Here is a 22,645-nt window from a genome sequence, read left to right on the forward strand (position 1 = left end):
ATTTAAGTCTTTCCCGATGACACATGACAGGACTCAACTCCCGATAGTTCACTTCCGGTAACTTGCCCGGATTTGTGACGTAACTTCTGGTTCGTTGCTATGGAAACTCGAAAAGCGTCGTCAGGCTTGTTTACCATCTTTCTTCGCGCCACGTTAAACCGCCGCGATTTTAAAATAGTTTTATTTTGACGAATTTAGGTTCTTAAATAATTTAAAATTATTTAAATATGATGATTCCACCGAATAGTTCTCTAGTAAAATATGATAATCCAGTTTTGGTTGTGGAAAAAACGGGAGATATAGAAAAGGTAAAATTACGGACGTGTTTTGGAGCACAGCTCAATCGTTCACGCAGTGATGCGTGATAAAGTGGGCTGTGTTTGGTAGAAGTGTTTTTGGTTTATATGTTTTTAAGGTTACTGCCAACGGTCATGGGGCAATTATTCCTGGAAAAACTGTAGAGCCATCAGAAGAAATTTTAGATTCAATTTTACCTCCACGGTTAGTCTTATACTTTTTATACCGCTTTTTCTGTTGAATCTAAGCAAGAACTCATATAAGACCATAGAGTTAGGGGAACTAGACACTCGCCAGTTATATGGGCGGTCCTACTCCTATCTCATGCCGGGAACTATAAAAACGCCTTAGTTTTGATAGTTTTGGGTTTCAAATAACTGTAGGGAATGGGAACAAGACGGCGATAAATGGGTGCAGCATGTTTCGAGCACTCCAGCGACTAGAATAGATGTTTTAAACTTGCAAGAACAATTGGACACTAAACTACAACAAAGACAAGCCAGAGAAACGGGTATTTGTCCAATTAGAAGAGAATTATACGACCAATGTTTCGGTAAATTTAAAAAAAGCCGAAATATTGACACTTTGTTAAGTCAAAACCCGTATTTATTATTGCAGACGAAGTTATTCGGCAAGTGGCCATCAGTTGCGCAGAAAGAGGCCTATTACTTCTGAGAGTGCGCGATGAACTTAGGATGACCTTGGCGGCATACCAAACTCTTTATGAAAGTAGCGTGGCGTTTGGAATCCGAAAAGCCTTGCAAGCGGAACATAGTAAAGTTGACACCGAAGCCCAAGTAATTAAACCTTAATTATTATACTATAGTAAATGCTAAAATTAATCAATAAGAATATATTTAGCTAGACCTAATAAGTAAAACCTTTAAGTAATGAACGTATAGAGGAGTCGGTACAACATGAAAGGACAAGGCTTAGTCAAGTAGGCCTAATGTTTGGTCTATTCTATTCAAGGTTGAGAAACTTAATGTCGACAATGGAATTTTAAAACACGAATTGAACGAATGGAAAGCGAAATGTGAACAAATTGAACGACGAATGGAAGAACAGTTGCAACTACGCGAAAAACAACACGAGGAAGTTATCAATGGTTTAAAAAGAACTAATGAAAACTTCAAAGTAAGCCCAATTCCCCTTAATTATAAACTATATCAAATTATTTCTTATACTGCAGTTTAACTAATCAATTCTTATTGTTTCTTTAAAAGGCGCAATTAGAAGCTATCATTGCACCACGAAATAAATAAAGGACATCTGAAGTTGTGAGTACTGAACATTTATATTATTATTGGGGTCAAAGGTCAATGGGAATAACTTTGGCGGGGAAACGCAAAAGGTAAGACGGAAATTGATATAAAATATTTCCCAATATACAAGTCATTATAGGCATATAAGTGTTATTTTGAATTTTTATCAAATCGCGCGGTTTTTAAACACGTGACCCATCTCGCGAATCGGCAGTTACTTTTCCCGCCATTTTCCAAAACTCGCGACATAATCACGCGCTCACGTGTAGAATAAGGTCACGCGCGTATCTAAATTCAAAAACGTTAAGCCTAAATTCGGTTTCTTCAAATTAGTCGCTTAAATCTTAGTTAAAATATAAGTTATTTAAAATTTTAAACAAATTCGCGAATTAAAAATGGCCGCGTACGAAATTTATGAACCATACGATTTGGTTGCGCGTAAATACAAGACGATCGTCCAAGAAATCGCCCCTCAAATCAACAAAATGAAATCCATTTTGGATGAATTTAAATCTCACCAACGAAGAGGATATGTTGGTTTAACCTTGGAACCAATTGTTCGAAGCGCCGCTGTGACGTATATTGGATTAGCTCGTCAAATACGGGAATCTTTGAATCATCCAACTAGTCGGGCTATGGTTGGAATGACGCAGACCAACAGATGCAGATTAGAGTCGCCGATAGACGATTTCAAGTTACATTTCTACGCGCCGTTCACGGACATATACAAATCGTTCTTGAGACCAAAGTCCATCGCCTTACTTGAAATGGTCCATAATTTACAAGAAGAATATCGCCTTCGAGGTGGAAATGACCATAGATTCGAACAGGCCTTTTATCAAGCTTGTACCGGTCTGGACGTTCTGAGAGAATTGCTGTCCTTTGACGCGTTTGACCCCATCAACATGGTACCGAGTTACAGAACTGTCCGTTACGTCGTAACCGAGATATTCCGTTTTTACAACAAAATGAGAGCGTTGGACACATTACGTAGTTTTCGGGATCGCGGTGCTTGTAGCGAAGTTGATGCCGCTGATATTGCCATGAACAGGAGCTTTAGAGAACAGTTACACAACGTCAGTGCGCAGTTATCCGGTTTATCCGGGGAGTTGGGGTTAACACCAGAAAGAATCACGGATGGTCAACCATCCCCCGAAGAGGGTAATCGATCAAGATCTTTATTGCGCACTCCAGCACCCGCACGGCGTCCAACAACTCCTCAAGCTCCAGCATCCGCACGGCGTCCAACAACTCCTCAAGCTCCAGCACCTTCCATTCGACGAAAGATATCATACAGAACGCCCAATGCCCGACCTCCCCATAGACGAGCCATGACCCAACCCGAACGCGTTGTAAGGAGCATCTTGAAACGTACTGGTTCGGCCTCACCATCTGTAAAGAGAGTCGTGTTCTCAAACACGGTTGACGTTCAACCGCTACATCTTCCAGTCCAACAAGGTCCACGACGATTAATAGCCGCGTCACCAGGGCGTGCTCAGAGTCCAAGTGCAGTTAGCATTCAAACCACGCAATCCAGAGATCGCAGTAGATCACCTAACAGAAGGATCGAAATAAATATCCCCGCTGTTACTGCACCAGCACCCGTATCCAACGCTCCTAGAGGAATTCGACCCCCAGGTGCCATGGCAAGTGGAATTCGAGCACCAGGTAGACCAGTACCTCCATCCGCAACTGCTGGTAGCAGAATTCCTCCACCAGCTAGACAAGTACTGCCTCCTGCAGCTGCTGGTAGCAGAATTCCTCCTCCCGCTGCTGCTGGTAGCAGAATTCCTCCTCCCGCTGCTGCTGGTAGCAGAATTCCTCCACCACGTGCCGCAACAGCAGGAACTCGTCCAGGAATTCGACCACCAACTGCGCAATCTCAGAGTGGCGCTACTGGAACTAGTCAAAGACGCCAATCACGTCCTCCAACCCAACGTGGTGGTCGAAAGAACGTGCCAACGAAGAGGAAATAATATAATTGTAAAATACTTGTAAAGATGTTTGTACTTTACTGCAAAATTATGTGTTGATGTTTAAATTAAAAATTTTTCTTGGAAACAAGTTGTATTGGACACAGTTTTATTTTATGTTTCGAACAAATGAGGCAATAGTTTGGGGACATGGTCATTTGATCACCTAAACCTGGATCAAATCGACCCTAATGGATAAGTCACTCTTACGATTGTAATAAGGGGATTGTCATTATAATACAGTTTTGAAAATCATTATTTGGACCTTTTTTCTTAAAATTACCCTGTTATAATATTATACGTCTTGAAAAAAAATAGTCCATTAATACTTGATTGTATTCGAGTACTTGCGCAATATTATGTCGCCTCGGGTAATTACTTCATCGTACAAATCTAAGTACTTGCGGTAAAATGTCTATAAACCTTTTTACTACGCGGACGGGCGCCATTGAGTATGAATTTCAAGGTCAATTTTTCAGTCCATATTTTATATAATACTTATCAACAATTTGCGCCATTAAAAGTCAGTGTTACCTAAAGAGTTTGAAGTACTTAAACATTTCGAGACGCTGTACATTTTTCGTTTCCTAATTAATATTATGATAAGATATGTACATGTATAATTAAATTTCAGAATCACTTCACGAATTATCGCATTTGTTTATAATTGTCCAAACTCTTCAGTTAATTTTTTGGATAATTGGCGATATTCTTAAATTAAAATGCACCAGTTTCTTTGATTTGAGTTTAGGAAGGGTTATTGTTTCTTAATTGTCCTTCACTGTAATTAACGTCACTGAATTCGCGTTTTCAAGGCGTGGACAATGTTGGTATAGACCACTGGTGACCTTTAACCTTATTAGAAAGCGTAATGGCGTCGCGAAATCACTTTATTTATAAGTCCGTTGTTGGGACTTGTCCGTTGGTTACCTTCGGTGTGACGCGACTCGGAGGTATTTCCAACGTAGCTAAAGGTACCATGGACCCGTTACTCCTTCTAAAGTTTTTAGAACGTGGTGGAGTATTAGTTGAATTTCCGTTTCCATCATGCACGGCCGATACTTGCGTCGAAACAGACCATCGTCCACCACGATTGGGTCTTTGCGACGTGCGACTACCCAAGAAATGCTTGGCTTTGAAGCGGTAGTAGTCATTTTTAACTAGAGTTAGTACCTGAAGTAAACGAAACAAAACAAAGTACTTGTTAGAATTTTAAATGGGACATGATTTAAAGGTGCTTTGACGCGTCTAGCGCACCTTTGACGTCGCTCCAGACGCGAGTAATGGCCCAGAAGTTAGGTCAATTAGTGCGCTAGACGCCTGACGTGATGTTCAACGTCTTCTACAATTGGTTATGGCTCGACGGACAGATTTACATAAAACTTGTCGTACCTCGTTATTGAGATAACAGTAGATAATTGCAACGGCAAAACCCTGTTAGAAAGAAAAATACGTAAATATTTGGAAGGTGTTGAACCCCTCGGTCAAAAACTTACTTGTAACCCATCGACTATCGCTGTTATGTATTTAGTTATTTGTTTTGAAATGCAAGCGTCATCCGGTTTGGGTGAATACATTATCAAGAAGTAATGAACTCCGAAGAGTGGTATTAAAACCAGAGTTGCTCTAACGGCTTTTCTAAAATAACCCGGTTCATTCGATTGTACCGAACGCAACTTTGTGACTAGAATGTACACGATGTGACATAAAAACATCAAATTCAGCTGTGAAATATTAAGAAAAATGTTAAAAATGTTAAATATCACAGTGTTAATTGCTTATTAGCATGATTAGTAGCGTTATTGATAGGATTATCAAGTTACTTACGACTAGAGAAAATATGGTAGGTGAATAAAGAATTGGCTCCAATATGCTCGGAATTACCCAACAACTATTGAAAGTAATGAACAGTAGTTATATTTTAAAGACTTCAAGCGAAAATTCAATTTTAGACCGATATAAACAACGTAATATGCAGCCCCATTTTTGTACCGACCAATAGTGGTTAAATGTGTTGCTTCATAAGTCTAAACAACAATAACAACAAATGATGTCACAAACTAAACAAAGTTTTGAAAGAAATTCAATAAATTAATATTGAAATGTAAGCTACATATTACTACCAGGTTGTTTACCATCAATTAAACTTCAATTGCGTTTCAAGGTACGTACCTAGAAGAATCTGTAGTAGCGTATGCCCTGATGAAGGCGTAGACAGCGATGAAACCGAATGGAACGCCTTTTAAAAATTAAAAATAAAACCTTAAACTTAATTACGAACTTAAGTTTAATTGTCCAAAAACTTACCCCATCCTACTACGTAAAAGTACCATAACTTTCTCTGTTCCGAAAATGCGGCTGCAATTTGCCTGTGCAAATAATATCCTTCGCATAACATCCAACTGTAACTGCAAAACCGAAAGTACTTGTAGGCTATAACCAGGAACTGGCAGAATTTCTATATAATTTTGAAAATAAAATCAATTTTAGAATGATACATTTCTTTATTTTGGAAATGGTAATACTATTGGCTATTTACTCACTGGGTTGGTAGGGTTATCGTTGACCTCGTTTATTAAAACGACACCTTTGAATATTGTAGTTGATAAACAGTACAGGAACAGAGACAAAAGTAATTGAACGTGCATCTTGATGCGAGGTATTCTTAATGACCTGCGCAGTAATTAGAATTGAATAATTAAAATTGTATTATGTGTCAGGGATATCTTGAGAACGGAGAAAAGTTCGTGATACCACCGAAGTACTGTGGCAGTTACAAAATTTAAACTTACCTGTAAATATTGAAAATTATTAATGCGGGGATAATTGCAGCGATGGAGATGCACAAGAACACCATCTCAAATATGACAAAACTTCGAATTGCCTATTTGGAATTGAGATTTATAAGATATGTTAGCCCCATTGTGATAACTGTTGTGATGTTATCGTAAAGAACCCATAAAGGACCTAAGAACGTTCGAAGATTCAATTGGACTGTAGTAGTGCAAGCCATGATCTAACGGTTCATGTCTTTCATTGGACCATATTCCCGATTCCATTAAATCACCTCCATATTGGCAAGCTTAAATCCAAAAGTACGACCTAATATCTTATATGGGTTCTTGTTACCACCATACGTACTTCGGTATCAACGCAAGTCTGATAATCAGTCCACTCGGTTTTAGTTGAAGGACGTTTGTACCATGTACCATCCAACTGACACGTTTTCTCCGATTGCTCTGTTTACATGTTAATATAATTTTTGATTTTAGTCAATCAGTCTAAGGATTTGGTTTTTAAAGAAAAGCACCCAACACTCACTCTTACAATCTCGGGTGTAATCAATTTGCATGTTAAAGTACACGTGGTCGCTGCAATCCTGGTATGATTTTTTTCCTGGAATGCCGTAATCGAAACAGGACCATCCGTCCCATGTCATTGGACAACGCTTTTTCCAGTCTTTAAAATTAAGCCAAAAAATCAAGGGTTACAGCTTTATATTTAACAAATAGCCCAAACTTTGTCTCACCTGGTGGTCTATCCTTCTTTCGATTTTGCATAAAATCCCAACATTTTCGGGCAGCGTCGCAACACTGGAACATCTTCAGCTTGTATTTGCTACTTGTCAGGGTTTCCAGTATCCTATTGGTTTCGTTGGCTAGTCTGTCCGTCCCATTGTGCAGTAGCCTCGCGTAAAGATATTCACCCGTTTTATTGTTATACAATGAACCTCTATTCTTCATGTATCTAAATTTTGAAAAGTAATTCATTTAATCTGGGATTGATATATAAATAATTAGGTTTAAGTTATACTTTAAGGCTTTGTTCCCTGAGGTAGGATACAAGTAATGGTAACATCTAGCGCATGTGTCTAATTGGTAAGCTTGGTAGCTGAGTTCAACGCCTTGCTCCGTTCTTTGGCAACCTTTCGTTTCAAAATACTCTTCTTCTAAGGCTTCGCTGTAATCTTCTAAGTTACGTTGGAACTTAAGAAAAGTAATTATGGACGTTAAAATTTTGTCTAGGATATGACTTAGCGTTGTCTCGTCTACCATACCTCATAGTTATCGCAAAGGTAATCGGACTCCATTTTAATTTCCCAACTTCCGGTTTCCAAGCATTTTCGTTGTCGAACTCCTAAAAATTTATTTTGCAAATTTAGGCCTAGTACAAAAATGCGTCGCTATAAACGAAATCAACGGTACTGTACTTTTGCAACGTGTCCTTTTCTCTAAATAGTAAGCATTGTGGTAATCGGGACAATCGCCTTCGTTGATCGTGTTTAGTTCACTTGGGGACCAGCAGTGATAAAAGTCCCAATCTCGGTCGCATCCACTTGTATTGTTTTGATTTTCCTGTATCGTAACTTCGCAGCATTTTTCTGCCGCTTCGCAACAAGCTGCCCATTTTTCGGCATATTCCGGTTTAAGGAAGCTACTATAAACTGGTCCGGTTTTGTCCCTGAAGTCGGGTTCGATGACACTTCCGTTTTCACCTTGCAGATTGTAAGTAGTCCCATCCTCGAGGAGTACCGGACTGTGAAAGTCATTTTGTTTTGATTAAACCGGTGTTTAGTTTAATTCCACACAGAGCATCTTAACTTACGGTAACTTTTTGTGGAATACCGGCGCATTTATGTTAAGGTAACATATGACACATGAATTTATATTGAAAATATCCTTAGGATATTCCTTGGTGTTAAGAGAACATACACCTGGCTCCGGTTTCTAAGTGTTAGAAAAACAAAAAATGTTAGTTTATTTAACTAAGCGTTACTGAAAGACAGACAGACAAAGATAGTTATGTGTCTCTTGTTTGAAGACATATTTTAATTCACTTAAGTCTTTGTTTTAAAGGCACATAATCCATCAATGTTCTTTCTTAAGACAACATGGTTATCAAGGGACATCTATTATAAATAAAAAATGTTATCCAACTTACCTCTGTGGTGTTGGAAACCACTGTTGAAAATAGTAAAAACACCAGCACCAATTGCAACGTAGTTTTTAACCAATTTGTTTTGTGAACCATTTTCATTTCAATTACGTCTTTCGCAAACTTCAATCGTGTTCAAGTATTTAGCGTAATTACATCCGCGTGTCCCTGAGAATGTCTGGTTGTTCACTTAGTTCCATTGTGTACTTTTGTCGCGTTTCAAAGACTGTCACAAATGTCTCTCGTTGACAATGTTCCACACCTTATTATAAAGAAAAGAAAAATCAATCTAAAGCAATGCAATACAGGCAATCGTTCTTTTTAAAAGAATGAAAAGTAAAGGTGTTTGCACGCGCCCAGTTATCGTTTAAAGTTATTTGAGCTGTTCTCAAAAATGAATTTAGGTCGAAATGGAAACTTGATCGGTTTAAAAATTATTTCTGTATTTGTTTCTGTGTGAATGGTTAATTGCATATTTCTGTTATAGTAGGTTTTTCAGTTACGGTTTCGTTCGACCAAAAATATGCTGAGAAAGTTATACAATTGAAATTGTAGTTGTAGTTGTTGAAGAAGCAGTAGTCCTGTACCTCCAAATTTTATGTTCCGTATTGTTTGAAGCCACATTTCTTAATTAATTTATGTCTTTGTTGTTCACATACGGTCTTAAGACAACATGGTGGTCACAACACACTAGACTTTATTTCACCCCCTGACGTTTGAAAAAGGGTTTATTACGATGTTGATGTGAAATTGTTAGAATGTCTTGAAATCCTTGTTATGTTTTTTGTTAATGGGGGCTCTAATTATCGTGGGACCGACTTCGTAGAGATTTATTTTTAATGATAATATTGGTACACTTTCGGCACGCGCCATGCAGGACCCACCCTCATTTTTGTTTTTGGAGTATTAACCCATAAAATCGCAGACAAACAAACGTATATACCGAACGGATGTATGTGCTATTTCCCTTGAAAATTATTTATCCTAAAAGAAGATCTCAAAGTCAACCTTGAGTACTCGTAAAAATGAATTTATTTCAAAATTTTAGGATAATTAAAGTACAGTCGACTTCCTTTGATTTTGTCGTCCATATTCAAGAACTTATATAGTAATCAAAATTATTTTCTAATGAATATATGTTACTTTGGACGATTTAAAGTCGAAAAGGTTATATGAAACTTTGTCCTACGGGTCACCGTTTTCAAGTGTGATCCCTTAAATTTAATTAACAAAAAATATAAATTAATCTTAAACTTTCCATACCTGTTATCCCTTATTATAAAGTTCTACTGTCAAAGATCTCTGGCGAATGATCGCGTCATTGCAAGAATATATATATATATCTTACAGAAGGAATGCATACAGCTACTGGGGAATCATTGTGCTCCCATATATCTCCAACGTTGATTTTTATGCGCTTTTTTTTTGTGGGCCTTGCTTGAGAACTTGCTGTTCGTCACGCCTCATAATTCTGACGACGTCTTTCTATCTGTGATTTCATTGGTTGGTTAGGCAAGGTTCAACGCTCAGCGAAATAGATTATTCGCCAGGTAAAATTTGTCGTGCATAATGGTTAGCCAAGCTCTCTTCCCATAAAAATGCTGCCTGGATACGTTGAGTGAAAATGGCACGCACACTATGATTCCTTTTAACCATATGTATTCTTGGTTACACTCATAAATTTTAATCTGGACCTCTTACGAAAGCCGGTCCAGGGACACATACAAAAAGGTTATGTGTATTAATTTGTCATAAGGCATATTACGTAGGTACTTAGCCAACATCTCGAATTTTCCCACCCCCCCGTAGGTAGAGTAACGTAACTGATATTAAGTTATCTGTCAAAGAGATAATGAGGCCCTTGGGAAAATGTTATGATATAGTCTTTATCGTCTATAATCGTCGTCACCCTTTGCTATATTGCCACTCCATTCCGTAATCATCTAAATGTTGCCGCTGTGAAACTTTGTTGAATCTCCATATTGGTTGGTCCCTTCTTGACAATATTAACATTTTGACGATAAGAGTGAGAACCTTATTGCCAAATTCTTTAACGCGAGCACGAGGCCACCATGTGATCTTCACGATTTAACGCGAGAAAATACCTACCAAGTATCTCTTTAAACTGAAACCAACTTACAGTAGCCAAACTTTATATCTCCGACAACACAAATATGAACTGTCTGGAAAAATGACCGACCCATCACCCTTCCTACCGAAAATAGTCTACTAAAGTTACCCCGGCCTGCTTCCGTTCTGTGTATCAATCACTTTATTTGCGGTGGCCTACACTTTGAACCGGGTCATCTTTGTTGACCCTTAGTTTCAGTGTGTTCCGTTTAACGCGCGTAACACTGTCATATTGAGTTTATCTGGACCATCAGTAAGGTGGATGACGAAAAGTATGACAGAAAGATGTCATCGGTGTTGACAAATATTATATTGCAGCCGCGGGGTCATCTCTGTTGATCCTAATGGTTTAGCTTGCCTCATTTAACACTGTCATATATTGAGTATGACGCGTTTAAGTATGAAGTGACACACTTTTCGTTATAAGGTGTTACTTCTTATGGGTATAGGAACAAAGGATTCTATCAGGTTATTGGTTTATTTTTACCCTCTGACAGCTGAGCCCCCGAGGCAGGCTTGCATGCTTACTTCGAGAAATTTCTATAGTAAATTGTTTAAGTAAAACTGATATCTAACCTTTTTACTGGCTTACAATAGACACTTTGTTTACTATCTATCAGGGTTGCATATTTACTTTAAATGTATAACAAAATGTAATGCAAATTGACACGATTTCGTAGCCAAGGGATACGTGACGTCACGCGTATTCTGAGACGTCATCCCTTTCTTAACGTTACGTAACATCTTCGTGGTTTCCTTGTGTTGTCCCTCCTCAAGTACCTAATGTATTTATTACCTCCCATACCATGCATGCATCCCCAACTTTAGTTTAGAACTGAAATGCGTGGTTTTGTTCCCAGCGGAGTGATATGATATAAGTGTAATTTTAAGAATAATTTACGATCTTTCAAACTTTGAAATGTCTTATGACATTTTTTGACGCGAAACAGGCTTGAAATTAGCCTGAGTTTAAAGGGAATACAACCTTAAATAATATTAACTAATAACTATAGTTGTGTATTGTTAGTTTTGAAGCATCCATTCCCGGGTGGGGTGGTTTTCCCTTTAAAAATTAAGGAATTTGAGTGATAGTTCATATAGGGGAATAATTTTGACCTCGTGTTTCGTAAAATGAAAACGTGTTTTCAAAACACTAAATTAACTAGACATGTTTATATTACTTAAATTTTAAAGAAATTATTTTTTATCTTCGGTTTGAAATTCTTTCTGAGTGGCATATTATTTTGAATACGTTTATTGTTTAAATAAGTGACGTATTCAATTACTTTTAAACATAAGCAAATTTTTCTGGGCTCGTATTACAAATTCTAAGGAATTCCTTATTATTAATTAATAGAGTTCAGAGTCGGTTCAATACACTTTTGAGTTCAACAGATTCCATTTGAAACGTGGAGAAAAATTAGAAAAGAAATATTTATTTTTGAACGAACAATTAACTTATGAATTATCGCGCAATTAATTAACGTATTACTCGCGCTAATTAAAAAATAAATAATCAAATAAAGAAACGCAAGGAGTAATAAACATTGGAGTATGTTATGAACTTATGATGTTATCCAAAAGTCCAAACCGCTTTACCTGCATGAAGTTAAAAATTAATTTTTCTGAGATATAAATAATAAACAATTTTAAATTAACCGCTAATTAATAATTAATTTGTTTGCAACTGATTTTTACACCCTTTTAAACAAATCCTAGTTAATGTTTGCCCACAGTTGCCCACGGCTATAGAGGTGTCATAAGGTTTTGTAGCTTTTGTAAATATACAGTATAATATCCATTTCGTTTTGTCGTATCAATATTGTAAGTGCTCTCTTAGTCTGTGTAGCAACACTCGAAGGCTAAGTATGTCTGTGTTTATTCAGTTAATGTTTTTACCTTTATATACACTCAAACAAACGCCATAACCGAGTCTGTCACCTTCTGCAATGTGACATTTATATAGTCAAGTTCTGATACATTACATCATAAACGAGGAAATTGTTAATACCTTTCTGCCCCATTTTCTGTTATTTCTGTTTGTCTAGAAGGTACCGTAGATTTTATTAACAACAATTTACATAGCACGTGCTAACAGTGGTTAATAAAATTAATCCCTGAACCTGATAAGGTTGAGATGGCGAAACGATCGGTGTTTGTTAATGATTGCGAAATCACTTAATCCGGGTTTTTACTTAATCATTCAGAAGCCTCTCTCTCTTTTTTTTTTGGTTTTATTATCTATGAAGTTGATGACACGACAATTAATGATAGTGGGTGGTTGGGTTTTACTGAAAAAATTACCATTTGTTCCGCGTTCGTTTCCAACTAAATGGCAAATAACTTGCAAACTTACTTCCCCAATTTATCTAATTTACGTCCAACTTTCAAAATAGGATTATTGTAAAATCCGGAATGTGTATTCCATTCCGCTTTTACTAATATTCTAAATTATTCATTAACCTATAACATAAGTTTATAAGTGATATGTTCCTTCCATAAGCATGACACTTACAATACTTCGTAATGCTACTGAGAGACTTACAGCTCGAGATAACTAGTTCGAGAACGACAAGCGACGTGAATTGAATGACTACACTCGGTGGTTAATTTTGCAGGACCAAGTTCCATCTAGTTCCTATTTAGTCTGCGTTACTAAGGCTTTGACAGCGCCCCAGTCACCAGGCGTATGTCGCTTTACCTCGAATCTATGACCAACGTCACTTCATTCATGACAATCTCCAGTTCTAAGTTACCAGTGACAAATTAACTTATGGTGAACATATCTTATAAACTTATGCCTATATATTTAAAGAAGTCAAGGGTTTTTGAGTAAAATTCGTTATACATAATAATTATTCTAGTAGCTATTCCCACAAAATCCGCCAAAACACGTTGAGAAAATGGCTATACAATGAATTCCTGAATCCTCTTAGTTGGTATTTTATTTTTGAAGGAGTTCACAGACCCACGTATTGGACATTCAGCCCTCAAAGTCTCTGAGTTGTGTTTTCTAATATAAGTCTATTAACTCGTTATATTAGAAGTTAATGCGGTTAACATCGGTTCTTGGGTCTTCTGTTGTATTAAACCTCGTGCGCTATAGCAATACATTGCTATAGTGGATGGTGTTGCTTCTAAGTGTCAGCGTATGGACCTTTTAAACTGGTTCGTTGGTGGTGGAGTTTCGCAAGAGTTATCTATATAGACAAGATCACGATCCCTATAGAAGATTCGAGCTCCACGTTGGTAAATAGCCCCTAGATACTGATACACAGATGTATATTACTCTGAAGTTACCATACAGAGTATGATGCACTTTAGAGTGACTTAGTTTGATCCTAAGAACCCACCCTTTCACAGAGAGAAGCCAGAGGGGTGTAGTTTAATATGACTCTAACCTATCCACCAAAATGGCGGCAAACTTTACAGAGTGCAAGGGTTGTGGATGATATGATTGCATCTGATTGGCTAACCGTAGGCATGACGTTTAATGGGGGATATTTTCACCCCTTTGCCCAGCACTCCCCATTAATCAAAACACCCTGAAAAATTTTGTATTGTAAGTGTTCTTCGAGGGGTAGATGCTCTGGATCTCTGTGTACACCTGAGTTCTAAAGACAGTGCATTGAGTTCAAAACCTTCGGAACTCACAGTTCAGCTTTGACAGTACATTGAGTTCAAGACATATTGTACACCTGAGTTCTCAAGTGTCTACCCCCTCGGTGTTCTTTCAGTTTTTTAATCCCCAACAGGGTTTTGTGATCCATATTGGTACAACTTCAAGTTTTATTTACTTCTGTTTGTTCCTTGTATCGCCTAGTGTTCCAGTCTCCAGGCATGACATATAAATTTCCCAGGGCATTTTCTACGTGAGTTGGTGTATCAAGTATACCCTGATATGTTTTCCAATATACTGTAGAGTTAGTAGGGCTGGGCGAGCTAGCCCCAATTGCTTTCGGTTCATAACTCATCAATGCTTTGAAATCTGTTTCTTTTTTAACAAGGGCTAGTTTTTTTTACTTTACTTTCACGGTGGGGTCCCTACTGTTTAGAATATAAATCATCAAGTTTTGGGCGCCTTACGTAGACTCAGGAAAGACTTATTATAGATCATTTATTTTAGTCTCAAAGAGGTCAGGTTACTGTCCTTAAAGGACCAAGATAAATGTAGACAAAATTGTTTTATAACTTGTTTGGTAAACTGATATCAATCATAGGATAGGAGATTATGGTTTTGTAAAAAATATAGATTTAATCCCGGATTTACAAAATTCTTTTGTTGATGGGAAGTTTTCGGTTTTGTCTTAATACCTTCGGATTAAAACCATATGTAATTAATAATAAACTCAATAGGGTTTTGTTCGGGCCTTTAGGAAACATTTAGGAAGACTTGGTGCAGGCAAGAAGTGATATCTAGTTTATTAGGGAGAAGGTATAAGATGCCTAAGTATTCGCCGGGCACCATAGTCCCAGTTCCCCTTTCAAAGGGGGGACGTAAAATGAGGCCGGGCTATTTCGCTGCCTTTCCTCAGTCGGAAAATACAAGTAATTTTCGTTATCATTCGCGTCGCGCTGACGTGAGTTTTCAAGAACCAATGAGATGCTGCTGGTTGTAATTTAGAGGTGGCGGGGATTAACTCCGGACCTACTATACGTTTGGACTGGAGATAAAGCTAGATTATAAATGTGGGGCGAATTTATACCTTCTCCCTAATAAACTATAGGTATCACTTCTTGGTGCAGGTCTGGTATGAAGCCCTCTCTAATATCTTTGTTATCCACATACCGTCCTATCTATGTTTTCTATCTTAATCCTGTATCATGCAGACGACACTGTCTTCGACTTGAGATATAATAAATGAAAGGCGTAGCTTAAATTTGTTCTTGTTTGAATAATTTAGTCGCTGGTTAAATTACTTAAATGAGTGTTTAATAACTTATAAGCCATAATTATTCAATACTCTGATACTAATGGTGTCTGGTGAAAAAGTGGCCACCCAACAACAGCTGTATGCGGTTTTGGGGGGGATTATTTATTGGCTCATTTTCTTGAAAGAACAGTTTTTTTTGGCTGATGGAAATTAATTAGACGATGTTCATTAAGAAGCCAAAAGACTATTTTCAATTTTGCGCAACGGAAACTCCTCCCAGAGGAACCATCCCGCGATACAATAAAGTACCTACTTACCAGGGGTCACCGGGTAAAAGTGAATCAGTTGAAGTAATCATTTGTTTCTTTACGATTATAACAATCTACTGACTTTTTAAAGAGTCTGTTACATTGCCTACGCTCTCCTTTACTTCATGGTAGATACAATAAATGATTTCTCAACTACTGTTTATGGATTTCTGATTGTGTATGCGGCATCTGTAACCTTCTTTTATTTTTACTTTGAAATTGTGGATTGAAAAAGTAGATCTAGGAGAGACTTTTCAATTTTATTAAATGTCAATAGGATAGGAAAGTGTACCAAATAGAGTCAACTGACTGAACGATTTGGTAACCAACTGGACCGTATTCGCGTCAGTATTTTAATTAAAACTTTTCTAAAATGGGACGTCCTTTTTTATCGTACCCACCCCCAGACTAGGGTAGGATAGTGTGTGATACGTTGTTTATTTAACTTCGTTAAATTAAGTCTTTATAGTCTCATTTCCTTATTTTACTCTTTTTAATCTACCCCTTGGCCTTATTTTAAATTGAATTTCTGATTAAAATCCATTCAGGAGTGAGATGTTGCAAGAACCTTCAGAATAAAAGCTATTCATACGTTCTCGGAGCTTATATGGGTTCTTTATATAACCCTAACTTATTTGCAGAAGATAGATTTTTTTAGGGATTATGATTTTATAGTTTATATTGGATTGGGATGGTTTTGCAAACAAAATTTTATTTGAACTGATATATAACCAAAAGCAAATTGAAATAAGAGGAAGTGAGTACGTAGGAAATGCGAAATGTTCCATTTACCAGCACCATGATCGCCCTACGATGTCTATAATAGTCTCCAAGAATCAAAAACATAATTTCAAAACGCCTTAACATTTAAAATTACTATTATCTTTGGAGAGAAATTAAAAAGATAACTGGTAATATTAAAGTAGATCGCTGATTGGTCGATTATAGGGAGTACATCGTAAACACAGGTCTTTCTTTTTCATTTGCCTTTGATTGTACTGTACCAGTTTTACGGTAAATTTACCATATTACTATATATCAGGACACAGTGCCTCTCTCTGTTACCATAGAAACCTTAATACGACATCTAAAAACTTTAAAGCGAGCTTCAAAAGAATGCCGTGCATGCCTGGTGTCCTCATTTCGACTAAAGCAGAAGAAAAGGCAATCCTTTAGTTACATCACTACGCTTATCCTTTGAATTGAATGAAATAAGGTAAATTTGAATTGGGTCCTGATAAAGATTCAAGTTGATCTAGAAAAATGTCAAATCACTCAGCTACTGTTTGGAATCCGATAACATTGGCCTGGAAACGAATGAATGTTTTCTCATATCACAACACCCTTTATAACCTAAAAATGTCATCTGTGTCATTAAATTAGATTATCTATTTTAGGTGATCGAAGTAAAGACAAACTAAATAACAGAAGCAGTTATTATTAAAATAATGTCCAGTCTTTTTAAAATGTAATTTTGAAGTCGGTCCCATCATTTTATGGCACCTTAAAAATTTAATATGTCCCTTAAATTGACCACGAAGTTTTTGTCTACGTTCCGGGATGGTAGACCAATAATGGGACGATTTTTAAAGGTCGTTAAAGAAGTCCAATACCCTTCTCTAAGTGGACAACCGGACCTACTTTCAAGGTTGACGTAAATTGGATTTTCCCTTGCTTCCTTCCATAAGTACTTTTATTGTTAAAAGTGACAATTTTCAGTCTTCTAGTAGAGTTTAAGTATTTTTGTAGCCATTATTATCGTAAAACTTAAAGGCTCAGGCCTGAATCAAGAGTATAATCGGCTTCGGTATATTCGAAACTGTGTGCAAAAAAATTGGTTCTCTTTTTGTACCCTTTAAGCCGCTTGTTTCGCTTAAAAAAAGAGCCAAAACCGATTTTTCAGTGGTATAATTTTTAAGGCAAACTAAGCGGCTCAATACCTACATTACTCTTGAAAAAGAAATGTATAAAAAACAGAAGAAAAGTTTTCTCAAGTGGAACCAAAGTTTATCTTTCCCATTATTCTAAAAGTACGCTGCCTCTAATGCAACTTTAATTTAATTATAACCTTATTATAATTTATACCGTTTTCCAATGGATTTTTCGACACGATATGGATATTTGGACAGGTTAAACCTATTCCACCATCCACGTGTGGTTACGTAACGAGAAGTCGATAGTTTAACTAATATCGAACATTAAGAATGTATAAAACAATTAACTTTAACTATAGTGTACGATAGTGTGTTTAGTTTTGGGTTATTCAGATTATTGGGTTCTTCCCGTTTGTCCTCTTCCCAGGCTCAGTTAAACCAGGTGGTTTTGGTTTAAACCGGACTGGACTGTTTTCAGCTTTCGCTTGAGGATCGGGGAAGATACAAATCTGTGGTAGTTACGATGGAATATATTCATTGAGCTAGAGGGTGTAAAACACGCTTAGATGAACGATATATCCTAATAATTAATGATTCATAATTATAAAATGATATGGTTAAATTGCTATCAGGTGTAAATAGAGATAATCTATCATATTGTCGAAAAACAATTGGATTTGATCAAATATTACCTTAGTTATATCAATTTGTTTTGGGTTTTGTGTTGAGCCTTTCTTGTTTATTTCTCAGAACTCTATTTACGATTGTAGATTTATTTATGTAATTGCTAGTAATGAATTTCGACAAGTTCAATGTTTAAATTGAAAATCTATATGATACGATTAATAAACGCGGCGTTTCTTTTATGTTTATCTCAAAGAAACTGTAACAGGCGCTGCAGCAACTTCCATGGGGTGTTATTTTTAGTAGTATAGTGGGGTTCGTTCAAGTGTGTAATGGTCGATATGTCTTTTAGAAAAACAATTTTCCCTCCCTCTTATAAACCGAGCTCTTTCCTTTTGACGCTTTAATTCGATCTAATGAGCTTCTAATAGTTTATTATTATCATTATATAAGGGAACAGAAGTTGAAAAATAGATACACTTAAAAGTTATCAACGCTGTTGTCCCGCAGTTGTCAGAGATTTGCGTGTTGTTATAATTTGCTCTAGTTAAAGTAGAGTACGTTTCCATTTTCACGAAATTGGAGATATGTGTTGTATTGATTTAATTGACAACTTTTTATTAATGAATTTCTGATTGGAAGTTATTTTGTTATCTGACCCTTTTCATTATTTTTTTTTTGTTATTTAACAAATTGTCGATATCCGCCCTCTTGCGAGTGAGTGGTACGAATGGGATTAGTTCGTACTTGTGTTTAAATCATTGCCAATTTCTTGGTAATTGCAAAAGGGTAAATTGATTAGATACGTTCATAAACACCGTTTTTTGTTCGATTTTTCTCTATAGCTTATTTTGTCGACCCTATAATAGGTGACTACGTCATGACGTACAACCCCTATCTACTAACAGACTCAGTTTTCAAGCTTGTAGTTCTGTTCTGTTCTATTCAGACGGACTTTATTAATTTTGGGGCTCGAATTCTCACGCCATCTTTTAAAATGGCGACCCCAAAAGTAATAAAATTGTCGCAACGCCGGGTGCAATTTCTGCTACATTATAGAATAATGTATGATTGTGAGAAGTACCCCTTACTATTTTTTATCTCTATTTACTCTTGCTACTAATGTTTCGTAAAAATAGTTGCAACGTATTATTTCAACTCAAGGTCTGTCTGCTAGCTTATAAATGCTCTTGATAAAGTTTAATTCCCGTACTTGGAATGAATGAGGGGTGCAGATAGATCAGAATATTTAATCTATCTATTTTTTAATTGGCTCTTCATTGAAGTGAAGTGATCAGGATATTTTAGCACATTCAACAGTTAATTCATAGAATTTATACCGTTATCCCTCTTCTTATCTATCGTGGATTATTGGAATTACAATAAAACTACGTAAAGAAGATGCATTTACTATCACCCCCAAAAAATACAGGGTGTTTGCTCTAACTGTTGGTGCTATGCTTGGATTCTTTGTAGCTGATTTACAGGCGCTAGTGAATTAATTTTGCTAGACCATTTCATTAAGTACTTGTAGAGAAACCAACGTTTAGGGATGGGGCTACCCTCTCTTAAGTTGTTTCCCTAGAGCTAGCCGCTAAGAGGCAACGTTAACCCGAGTTAACTATACGCTAGAGGGAGGCTAGAAGGCTCACACTGCCTCTAGCGATGCTTCTAGCTTAAGGGGAATAACATAATCCCTCTTGTGGTGTTCGCTTCTCTGCTGTAATTAATGAAATAGTCTATAACGTGTCGCAAACCCTTTTAATGAACTGAAATGAACCAAGCTACTCGGTAATTAACGGCGTTGTGGGATAAATTACCGGTAATTTACTTGTAATTATCACCAAACAAAGCCTCAAAGTATTTTAAAAACAATTAAAACCACACATTTTAAATACTATAATTATCAACAAAGCCTCAAAATATTTTTAAAACAATTAAAACCACATATTTTAAATACTAAAATTTATACAGTTTCTAACTAACTTTAACCCTTTAACTTAAATACTTCTTAAATATAAAATCTTGAATTTATACCAAAAATAACATTGAAAACCAATTTTAAACCGAAAATACAAGAAAAAAAATACAGTTTGAAACTTACCCAATATTTTAAAAATATATTTGAAGCCAAACAAAACTTGAAATTTTTTTCAACTCGTTCTGATAAAGTTTAAAAATACTTATAATGTAGTCAAACGAAACTAAACGGTAACTCGTAATTAATTCTTCCGTTAAATTGAATTTAAAACAAAACGTTTTAATTTTATTTAGTCAAAGACGTACGGATTTAGAATAGATTATTTCAAAGCCACCGGCGAGTTTATTCTAGCTCAGTCGCAATCACTTTTAACTCTGAATTAAATGGGCCGTGACGCGATTAAAAAAAAACATAAACGTTAAAACCGAGTCCTTTTGTTGCAAACTAATCTATCTGAAAACTTATCAAAGTCAAAACGGCTTTACATTGTCAAGTTTCCGACGGAAATGTTTCAACTTCCTCTTTTTCTTTTCAAGTTTTATGTCGGCACAAAAATCTTGAGAGCTGACGAAGAGATTTTTTTTGTTGTTGTTCTAGTTGCTATTTATAATGAAATTATAATTTCATATATTTATAAATATAATAACTACGATTTATGTTGGTGAAAGAAAAACAATGGCTTGGGGAGGTGCAATGCAACACTTCAACCGCTCCGTGCTAAGGTTTGTGCAAGAATGCAAGAAGACTCGAAAGAGAATTTTTCCTAGATGAAGAGAAGCGGGCAGGCAGGCAACACCGATCGTTTCTGAACTGAGTTTGACTTGTGCGAAGTTCTGAGTGTGAGCTGAGCGACAAGCAAGCGAGCTGCAAGCGCTAGCTAGGTGTTGCACGATCTCTTTCTTCGAGATAGCATCCTTGATTTTTCTTGGAGATGAAAAGAAGAAATATTAATCTGAGCAGTTCTGACTCTGAGATTACTATGACAGAAGTGAGATATACTGTATATTCACCGTAGTACGAGTTTTTACCGTATTCACAGTGAAAATACGTCTTATCTTGGTGAAAATTAAGTTTTTCTCGGAATTGGTTTGATTGATAAAAGGAGCAATTATTTCAAGGTATTATTTCAAAGCAATTTGATTTCGCCATGCATAGACACGGTGAACTTTCAACTTTGACCTCAAATATGTCAGTTTATCAATGGAGTCACGTTGGGTAGAGATAATACCCCAAATTAAAGGGGTTGACCGGCCCCTCTTTCCTTGTTTGTCATACTTAAGGCTTTTCGGTTTAAAATACAATCCCACCAAAACGTGCCTCTTAACCCTTGCCGTTGCATTATCCAATTAGTTAAATGGTTTTAATTAAGTTACATAAAGGGTAACGGCATTCCTGGGTGCTGAAAACGTTAGTGAAATATCTATTAAAGGAAGTGAAAGCCCCCTCGACGTCAGGTAGTCTTACCCACGTGTCCGTCATTTTACAAAATGGCCACGGAGAGTATTTAGTACTAAAGAATATCAGATTACGTTCCCTGCAATACTGCAGAAACTGTTCCTTACTGCATTTTTGTCCTAAATGTACGTTATGGATCACTCTCATGGCGGGCAGGTATAATTAAGTGGTTTTGCGAGCAATTTCTTTACTAAAACTCGTATAAAGATAAGATTTCTTTTTATATGGGCCCTCAAATATAGTATTTTCAAATCTTTATCTACCTTTTTTGTCTCATTTATTATTATTATTGCGAAAGAAAGGGTATAAGATTCAAATAGACCAGTTTATGGTGTCGCAATATTTATGAATTGTAATTTTTGATAAAAAAAAATGAAGTATAAGAAAGCAAAATGTCTTCAACGTTTGGCCATGAACTCTGTGAAGAGCTCTATGTAAAGTGTAACGACTCGACGTTTGATAGGCTGTCAAACCTTTTGGCAAAACACTAACAAAAGCTACGTAGCCTGAGTTGTGGTCTTCAAGGTTAAAAGTCTGACATCAATAATATATCTTGTTTCTCTTTTCAGAATATAAACTATTTTCGATGTTTTTTTTTATTTCTTTGTTAACTAATTAATTTTTAATCTATATTTTCAGGTCTGTCACAAATTAAAATGGATTCCCGTATTCATCGTATAAAACTGCAGATTCAAAGTTTTTTCAAATTCCCTACTAGTTATGTTACGCCCTGTGAATGTAAAAATACTAACTTTTAATGTGGTGTAACGTCACTGATTAATGACCAATAAATTGGTTTTGGTTTTATTTTAACATTACTAATGATCCCTGCTAAATTATGTAATAATTTTGATGTCAAAGTTGTATATAATCGCCGAAAACACTGAACATGTTCATTTTGGTATTCAAAAGTCCCGCTTGAAATATCT

The 22,645-nt window shown here is 36.4% G+C and overlaps 2 protein-coding genes across 2 annotated transcripts; one reads left to right on the forward strand and one right to left on the reverse strand.

The window, feature by feature from the left end:
• Position 1: 1 nt before the first annotated feature.
• Dnali1 (Putative inner dynein arm light chain, axonemal Dnali1) lies at positions 2-22,532 on the forward strand. The gene is made up of 8 exons (XM_089846188.1): positions 2-119; positions 199-308; positions 416-501; positions 681-850; positions 916-1,094; positions 1,270-1,434; positions 1,524-1,577; positions 22,356-22,532. Exons 2-7 carry the CDS (start codon positions 228-230, stop codon positions 1,560-1,562), a joined length of 720 nt encoding a protein of 239 aa, XP_089702314.1. The 5' UTR covers positions 2-119; positions 199-227; the 3' UTR covers positions 1,563-1,577; positions 22,356-22,532.
• On the reverse strand, positions 3,641-8,727 carry LOC149654623 (uncharacterized). The gene is made up of 16 exons (XM_089846186.1): positions 8,477-8,727; positions 8,141-8,262; positions 7,746-8,071; positions 7,593-7,672; positions 7,349-7,521; positions 7,065-7,282; positions 6,857-6,994; positions 6,677-6,774; positions 6,328-6,419; positions 6,079-6,208; positions 5,843-5,993; positions 5,708-5,774; positions 5,363-5,426; positions 5,032-5,259; positions 4,928-4,969; positions 3,641-4,708 (listed from the first exon to the last, which is right to left on the reverse strand). Exons 1-16 carry the CDS (start codon positions 8,570-8,572, stop codon positions 4,430-4,432), a joined length of 2,304 nt encoding a protein of 767 aa, XP_089702312.1. The 5' UTR covers positions 8,573-8,727; the 3' UTR covers positions 3,641-4,429.
• Positions 22,533-22,645: the final 113 nt, after the last annotated feature.

The sequence above is a fragment of the Phalangium opilio genome, unplaced genomic scaffold (genome assembly GCF_054372755.1).
Source record: "Phalangium opilio isolate 3A_F unplaced genomic scaffold, DU_Popi_V2 ptg000079l_1, whole genome shotgun sequence".
Taxonomy (NCBI): domain Eukaryota; kingdom Metazoa; phylum Arthropoda; class Arachnida; order Opiliones; family Phalangiidae; genus Phalangium; species Phalangium opilio.

Bases quoted from the DNA above. Each gene is read 5' to 3' on its own strand.
- Dnali1 (XM_089846188.1), top strand. From the start codon at position 228: ATGATGATTCCACCGAATAGTTCTCTAGTAAAATATGATAATCCAGTT. The intron at 1,095-1,269 runs GTAATTAAACCT...ATTCTATTCAAG, and splicing joins AAGTTGACACCGAAGCCCAA to GTTGAGAAACTTAATGTCGA. The intron at 1,435-1,523 runs GTAAGCCCAATT...TTTCTTTAAAAG, and splicing joins GAACTAATGAAAACTTCAAA to GCGCAATTAGAAGCTATCAT.
- LOC149654623 (XM_089846186.1), bottom strand. From the start codon at position 8,572: ATGAAAATGGTTCACAAAACAAATTGGTTAAAAACTACGTTGCAATTG. The intron at 6,995-7,064 runs GTGAGACAAAGT...TTAATTTTAAAG, and splicing joins AAAGAAGGATAGACCACCAG to ACTGGAAAAAGCGTTGTCCA. The intron at 6,775-6,856 runs GTGAGTGTTGGG...ACATGTAAACAG, and splicing joins TTACACCCGAGATTGTAAGA to AGCAATCGGAGAAAACGTGT.